This window comes from Nanorana parkeri, unplaced genomic scaffold, assembly GCF_000935625.1.
Source record: "Nanorana parkeri isolate BGI_ZX_2015 unplaced genomic scaffold, ASM93562v1 scaffold23, whole genome shotgun sequence".
NCBI classification, from domain to species: Eukaryota; Metazoa; Chordata; class Amphibia; order Anura; family Dicroglossidae; genus Nanorana; species Nanorana parkeri.
Genome location: NW_017306291.1, coordinates 3,475,534 through 3,484,006, shown reverse-complemented (window position 1 = coordinate 3,484,006; position 8,473 = coordinate 3,475,534). Strand labels below are relative to the sequence as shown.

At 43.1% G+C, this 8,473-nt stretch overlaps 1 protein-coding gene across 1 annotated transcript in view; it reads left to right on the top strand.

The window, feature by feature from the left end:
• Positions 1 to 8,013, top strand: part of PTER (phosphotriesterase related) — a 23,038-nt gene extending 15,025 nt beyond the window's left edge. The window contains exon 5 of the mRNA XM_018564146.1: positions 7,759 to 8,013. Coding sequence (XP_018419648.1) covers positions 7,759 to 7,969 — 211 coding nt within the window. The 3' untranslated portion in view covers positions 7,970 to 8,013. The remainder of the gene's footprint in view (positions 1 to 7,758) is intronic.
• The last annotated feature ends 460 nt before the right edge of the window (positions 8,014 to 8,473 follow it).

Here is an 8,473-nt window from a genome sequence, read left to right as displayed (position 1 = left end):
TACCTCAACCCGTGGGGTGAGTACACACCCGAAAGGGGGCAGTTTGAAAACACCGTGGTGTGGGAAGAATTCACCAACTGATGCACCGATTGGAGATATTTGCTTGAAATGTTCATTGGATCCAATTTTTTATCATATCACGGTTTCTAATCTGGGACTTTTTTTAAAGTTTTATATTTGTCATCAGCTGTTCACAGAAATGTTTTGATACTAATTTATCACTTTTGCACTTTATTAGGGTTTAATATCAGGATATTAAATCAGGGCCACCCATAAAGCGCGGATCCACATCTTTTACTAGACTAATTTATAGGTTTATTCTACAACATGTCCTTCTCCAGGAACTTCTATTATGGGATGAAAGCTGTCTCCTAACTGTGCCACTGTGTCACATGCCCTCCTGGTAGAGACTACAAGTGGCTGTGACTACAAACATTCCTCAGATATGATCCGCCATTACCAGGAAGCCAACCCAGAGCGATGATGTGCAGTTTATGCTGGAACAAGTGCATGTAGACAGGAAGTGGCTAAGTGAGGCTGCAGGAGATGCAGCGCCACCGATCATAAAAAAATAGAAAAAAGAAAAAACAGTACAAAAACGGCAATGGTTGATGATAGACAGTGCTGTAGCAAACTTAATCTCATCCAGTTAGGGTTTAGATCTACTTTAATCCTTACTGGGTGCTATGGGCAGCTTGTCCAGGTGTCAGCAATTGGTTGTCTATGGTTGGATTGGTATATGAAAACTGGAATTGTTGCCTATAGCAGCCAAAGCTCCTTTACGTTTTATACTCTAGGAATCTGATTCATATCTGTAGACAACTGCTCCACAGCCTCTGTGTTTCTTAGTAAGGGCAGCACGGTGGCTCAGTGGTTAGCACTTCTGTCTTGCAGCACTGAGGTCCCAGCTTGAATCCAGGTTCAACTAGGTCAAGCTTTCTGAGCCATGGTGTTGCAGCACCCTGGGGTGACTTCTTGCTTCCTCAGTGGTCTCGAAATGTTTGCACAGCAGCATGACCTTACATGGGACAGTCGGGCCGGGGACCTTATGATATGAAGGTGGGCTTGTCATGTGAAGGGAGTGCTCTTGATGTGAAGGGGGGGCCTTATGATATGATGGCGGGCTGGTGATGTGATGGGGGGACTCTAATGTGAAAGGAGGGAGTTCTGATATAAAGGTGGTCTCCTAGTGTGAGGGGGGGCTCTAATGTGAAAAGAGAGATTCTGATATGAAGGGATAAGGGTCCAGTATGGATTTTGGAGGGGCCCCACCATGTTTTTTACATTTTAGACTGGGGTACCTTGATTTTGTATACTTCAAAGGGTTCTGTATCTGAAAAAAGACACTGCTCTAGGTCTATGCTCTGCATGTTCTCACTGTGCCTGTGTGGGTTTCCCCAGATTCCGTTTTCCTCCCACATTCCAAAGACATGCAAGTAGCTTAATTGGCTCCTGTCTAAATTGGCCCTCGTATGTGGGAATATGGGATAGGAATCTTAGATTGTAAGCTCCTTGAGGCAGGGATTGATGTGTGATGTGAGTAATTAGTACGTAAAGTGCTGTGTAAATTGACAGCAATATAAATGTACATGTAATAATAAAAAATCATAAGACAGTCATAGCTTGAGCAGGGGCGTCCCGAGGCTGGGTGTCACCCTGGGCCAGAGAGCGCATGACACCCTGCCGTGATGTCATCGCGCATGCACAGTGGTCTTTTTGACGCCTGCCGGTGGCCATCTTGGTGATGGACGCCGGCAGAGAGAGGAAGGGACGTTCACCCCGGGTCCCCTCCTCTTTCCTGATACTGTCGGGCTCTCGGTCCGTGACCAAGTGCCCGACTTTTCATAGGGGGTGACACCAATAAGACTGTCAATCATTTTGGTGTCACCCATTCAATGGTGGCACCCAGGTGCAGGCCGCGCCCCCCCCTTGTGACGCCACTGAGCTTGAGCTCTGAACCTTTTGGCAGTCAGATGAAAGCTGGAAAAAAAGACCATTTGTCAAGTTTGGAACTTCTGCGGTTCTATAAGAAGGAAGTGCTGCTGTCTGGAGTTCTGCTAACCAATCAATATGTAGTAATTTACCTTGTCACTTCCATCAGTTCCCGTTTTTGTTTATTGGTATCTAGCAGAATAATGCCAACACAATGCTGATAATTTGTGGGAAGGGGCTGATGTGAATGTGCAGCTATGTAAAGTGCTGCATAAAATTGATGGCGCTATATAAATACCGGTAATAAATAAATAAGAATTAATCTATGACAGAAGTTTAAAGCCCAACCCCAGGCACAAGACAATGCAAGTGATGCAGGGATAAAGAGTAATACTTAACTTATCCCTTGGCCGTGGTCGCACACTTGCCTCCTCCATATACAATGCTGGGTTAATAGTCCTGAATTGTTTGTGATAATGCTAGGGGACCACCTACAGCTGGGAGCATAAGAGAGATGAGAAGAGCACTGGAGCCTTCTAGAAGGGGAGGTATAGTAAGTAATATCTCCTCGTCTTGTACCCAGTGGCGTAGCAGTAGCCATAACAGCCCATGCAGCTACTATGGAGCCTGGGAGTGGAAGGGGGCCCCATTAGGATTGCAGAAGTTGCTGTTGACCCTGTACCCTCTGTGACATTTCCAATCAAGAAGAGCTGACATCAGATGTACAGGAGGAGACAACACAGCTCTCCTGCTACCTGACCTTAATATCACTAACAGTGAGAGGCTGCAATGGGCCCCATCAAAATTTTGCTATGGGGCCCCATGATCTACAATTATGCCCCTGCTTGTACCCATTAAACCCTTGCAATGCAGGGAAGAGGAGAATTACGGCAATGGTTATTTTGTCTTGTGCCTGGAGTTGGTTTTTAAAAGGAAACTCTACTTCAGTTATAGGGTAATTACATTTGCAGTTGCTACACAGCCATTTTAAGTGTGAGGACAATTATAAATATTAGACTTCTGCTTTAACCTTCTGCATTAACCGCACCAGAAATGCACAAGTTGGAACGGGGTCTAAAGCATAGAGAACTGCAGAGTATCTGCACAGCCTCCCCTAAGGATTCTTTCCTAATTAACTGCACAGCTACTGCAAAGGAAGAGTTAAACTACAAAAATGATTATTTTAGGACTGCAAGCTGCTGAGAATCGATCCGGTCTGTGGAGCAGCATAACAGTTAAAGCTGAAGGCACATGTGCTTAAACCCCTGAATAGCCACAAAATATATAAATCCATTCTGTATGCACAAAATACCTTTGCAAATCTAGATGTTACCTTGTAAAGTAGTAGTGACATCATCGTTGTGCTGTGCATAACCTGTGCTGAGAGAACAGCTGTGGGAGGGGCCCAGAATGCCCCACCTACTACAGACTGTCTGCAGAAAACTACAGGAGGGGGGCGGTGACAAGTCCAGTCACCCTGCACAAGGAAAGAGAGAAGCAGTGACTGGTCTTTGTTACAGGATGCTCCTCAGAGTTGCTGAGACCCCTAAGTCCCCAGCTTCACTTACAATAATACAATTCCTTCTTATTTCTCCAAGAAGAACAAGAATAATTAGTTCTTGGCATTTCAATTTTGGCATATATTTTTGGGCATTGTGACTTGGTTGTATTTTTAATGCTGATACTTTTATATCCATTTTGACAATAGTTTTATATTTATGACCTCCAATGACCCCTGCACTCCGGGGTCTCCAATGTTCCCTGTGCACCACCCCACCCCATCGCTCCTGTGCTTCCTTTGACTTGTAAGCCTGTGCACTTCTGTGACCTTCCACTAAGTCTCCTATGATTCCTGGGTCCTCAGCAATACTGTGTCACGCAGTGACCCCAGAGCAATCTGTGTCACCCAGTGACCCCAGAGCATCCTGTAACAACCAGTAACTCCACAACATCCTGTAGCAGCCAGTATCTCCAGAGTATCCTTTGTCACTCAGCGATCCCAAAGCATCTTGTCACAACCAGTAACTCCAGAGTAGCTTGTGTCACCCACTCATCCCAGAGCATCAGATGTCTCCCATGACCCCAGAGCATCCTTTATCTCCAGTGACCCACAGAATCCCATGTCTCCCGTGACCCCAAAGCATCTCTTGTCTCCAGTGACCCACAGCATCCTGTGTCACTCTGTGATCCTAGGATATCCAGTATCATCCTATGACTCCATTATGCCTCTGCCTTCATCACGCCTGCTCTCCACGCAGCCCTAGGTACACTGTGCATTATCTTTTAGATTGTAAGCCCTCAGGGGCAGGGCCCTCCTTACCATCTTGTCTTGAATTTTATTGTGATTGTAATGTCTGCCCTATATTGTAAAGCGCTGCACAAACTGTTGGCGCTATATAAATCCTGTATAATAATTATTGGACTGACCTTCTAACAATAGATATGAACCCTGGTCTGTGACACTCCCATATCCAGAAAATCAGTTATGAGAGGCTTGACCTGTAAATGTTCCTTTTCCAGAGTCTAACACGGACAGAATTCTGCCACAGATATTACACAGTACTGTATGTGTTATTATAAATCTGGATGCAGCTCTTACCATCCAGCTGCTGATCTAATATTAATGTGTGCTGGAACCCTTAATAACACAACAGGATTGTGTGCCGTTTAGCCGTATTGAGCCCTTCAGTTAATTGAAGACAGTTCAGTGATGTTGACCAATTACACGTTGCATGACAGTCAATAGCGGCACTTATTCTGTTAATTAAGTTGATTAATGGTAAAGACTCCTATTGATACTCTGCTCTCCTGCTGTTGGTGATATCTTAGCGGTTACTGGAATTTGTGAACACAACGGCCATTATGTATTAAATTGTTTCAAAGAAAAGTGCTCTCCTTGTGTGTAGTGTAGAGTTGAGTAGAATGGTTTGGGGCGAGATCGATTTCACCATAAAATTTTGTCAGAGTGGAAACTCCTAGTTTTGTTTATTGACCAGCTCAGGCAAAATTAGCTTGACAATAAAAAGTGAATTTCTGAATTAAGAGGGGTGTATATAGTGTATGCAGCACATACAGTATCTGCAATGCATGCACATTTCCACGCTAATCCATCTAAAAATATAGCAAGCTAGGGAAAATATATTTTAATCCTAACTTTTCAGCTGACTTGCCTCTACTGCAGTAAAAACCCAAGCAGAGTTGTCAGCCCTGCCCAGTTTCCCCATGCTGGACTAGGGAACTCTGCCTATACCCCCCCCCCCCCCGTCTCTCTCTGATCCTCTTTAAATACATACATTGATTTCCATCACAGCAAACCGAAGCTGCTGTTTGGGCTCCCAAGAGTCTCCTCACAACATGTTTAGGGAAAGGGCTCTTTGGCAATGCAGTTCTGGGGAGCCTATGTTAGTAGGAACTGACTTTGGGAACCTTACTGATCCCCCCCTCCCCCCAGCAGCTGCAAGCCTGGTAATGTCACAGGGAGTAATAAAAGCTGTTTCTCACAACAGGAACAATTTAGAAGAAAACAAAATGTTGGTACAGGCTCAAGATGGGGAGAGGGAAGTTTGGGGGTAAATTTGGGTCATGCCTATACAAATCTTGCCTACATACCATGTCTAGGAAAAGAGCTGTTGGGAGATGTAGTTCTGGGTGGGTCAACATCAATAGGAACTGCCCTAGAGCACCCTGCTGATCCCTTCTCCCAGCAGCTACACCTGCAAGACTTTTGCAAGCCTGGTGATATGATATCGCAGGAAGTGATAAAAGCTGTTTCTCACTACAGAAACAAGGTAGCAGAAAATAAATAATGTTTGTACACACTCAAGAGGGGAAGGGGGAAGTTTGGGGATAAATTTGGGTCATGCCTATACACATCCCGCCCACATAACATATCCAGGGAGAGGGCTGTTGGGGATGTAGTTCTGGGGGTGCCCAGATTAATAGGAACTGGCCTAGGGTACCCTGCTGATCCCTTCTCCCAGCAGCTGTACCTGCAAGAATTTTGCAAGCCTGGTGATGTGACAGGGAGTGATAAAAGCTATATATTTTTACAGATTTTGGTAATGCCTATACAAATCCTTTGTGGCTGCAGACAATAAAAAATGTTTCTGGACTGGACTAGAAAAAGTTTGTATGTATATAGTCTAAAGGGTAATAGATTAGAGCTGGACCTCCAGAAGCGAACAAACCTCTCTCGCATTCAAATGTATATAGATCTCCCATGATGGTTTAATCTGTTCAATGGAAAAAAATATTTCTGTATATACATTTGCAGTTTTGTTTAAGCCCAAATAAATGTAAAAAAATATATATATTTTGTTTTTCAAATAATCATGAAATATTGCATAAGAATATTTCATATTACCCACTTCCCATCAGCATGTAGAGTAGTATGCATGGGTGTACTTTGTCAAATCTGTTTCTTTCAGGCAGCTGCTGTGTTAAAAAATAAACTTACCGTATTTTTCCGTCTATAAGACGCCCCTATGTATAAGACGCCCCCAACTTTTCTTACCCAAAATTCAGAAATCAATATTTTAAATGATATTATGCATCACACTTACCTCTGAGCCAATCACTTTATTCAGCCTCTGTTGCATCACTGGTTTCTGGCAAGAAATCCTAGTCTTAAGCCACTGCTCCAAGTTTGGCCATTTTGCTGGTTTTCCTCTCAAGGCCTTCTTCTTTCTGGGCATCTTAAGGTGCCCATACACCTTACGATTATCGGACGAAACGTTTTGTCCGATGATCGAATAGTCGTACGATTTTCGTACGGCAGCCCCATCCTGCCCCCGATGATCGCAAGATTAATTTAGCCGTAATTAACGAAAAGCACCTGGACGAAATGCGGTAATTGATTTGTCGTATTTTCGTTCGCGCATGCGCAGTGTAGATCGTACGACTTTTGACGGACGGAAACGCCAGCAACCTTACGACAATCGTATGATCGAGCAAAGTTTTCAAACATGATTGACCGTCAAAAGTCGTACGATTGTACAGTAATGTCGGTTCGGGCACTCTATTCACACGTACGATTGTCGTTCGAAAAGTCGATCGCATACGATTATCGTACGATAATCGTAAGGTGTATGGGCACCTTTAAGGAGTTGCTCTTCCTGTTCTCTCCACTGTCTGATCATACACTCAGTGGGAGGAGGTCCAAATTGTCTCTCTGCAGCTCTATTTCCATGCTCTTTTGCATGGAAATAAAGATAATTTTTGCATGGAAATAGAGAAGTAATTACATCAAGTTTAAATTTTGCAGAGTAAGCCAGCTGCTTTACAGGTTGTTTTTTATTTTCTGACATTTTTATGGTCACAGAATGCTCCGACATTACCGCTCTGGGCACTGTCTACACGCTCTCCCCAGCAACAGCTGATGTCAGGTACAAAAGATTTATAATTGGAGGAGAACTGTTATCTTGTCTATGCACTCCGAAGTTTCACTTGTGAGGCTAGTTTGCAGTGGTATCAGCACTTTCAGCAGTTTCTAAACCGCGGCCCCCGTGTATAAGATGCACCTCTATTTTTAGGTAAACATTTTTATGAAGAAATAGCGTCTTATACACGGAAAAATACGGTAAATGAGTTGGAGAAGAAACAAACCATTTTCTCCTTCTGATAGCAAACAAGGCAGCAGGTAATGCTGGGCTTCCCTGTTAGAAAGCCCAGCATGTTTTTTTGTTTTCAATAAAGAGCCATGAACATACACTGCAAGGAATGCTTCTTTGTAAAACTAATAATATAAATTGACCAAAAGCCATTATAGTTATTATCGGATGGTATAGAGTGCACCCCTTATGCTTTTTTTGTTTGTTTGTTTTTCAGGTTGAGGTCCTTGATCAGTCACGGCTATGAAGACAGAATTGTAATTTCCCATGACATACATACTAAGAACCGACTGGTGAAATATGGTGGCCACGGCTACTCACATATCCTCAACAACATTGTTCCCAAAATGTTGCTGAGAGGAATATCCCGTGAAAGTGTAGACAAGATACTTCTGGAGAACCCCAAGAGGTGGCTGACGTTTAAGTAAACATATTTAAAAGACATAATAAAAAAAAGGATGCTCAGGAAAAAGAAATGCTAGATGTAAATAGCCTTGGATAATATTGATCAGACACATGTGAATCACACAGAAAGTGTACCTGTTACCTTTAAAAGAGCACGACTAGCATGACAGAATTGTGTCATTTCGAGATGGGTCCACAAAGCGATTTTATGCTGCTTGGTCCTATTGGAAACCTTAAACTGATTTTCCAATTCCAATCCAATGGTTGTATTGTAATACATACCTTTATCTACTTGGCTTTCTCCCCCTTTTCTTTCCCTAACTTCTCTCTCTGTTCTTTTCCCTTCTTGTTCCATGCTCTTCATGGGGATAAATCCGTGAAATATTAGAACATAAATACTAAGATTGCCTTTATATCTCACAGTTTGTAAGTTCAAGATGTATGATCTCCCTAACTGTACTGTAATTTCTTTGAAAAACCTTTCTTAATAAAAACTTATTGAACCTAAAAGAGCACAACTATAGGAT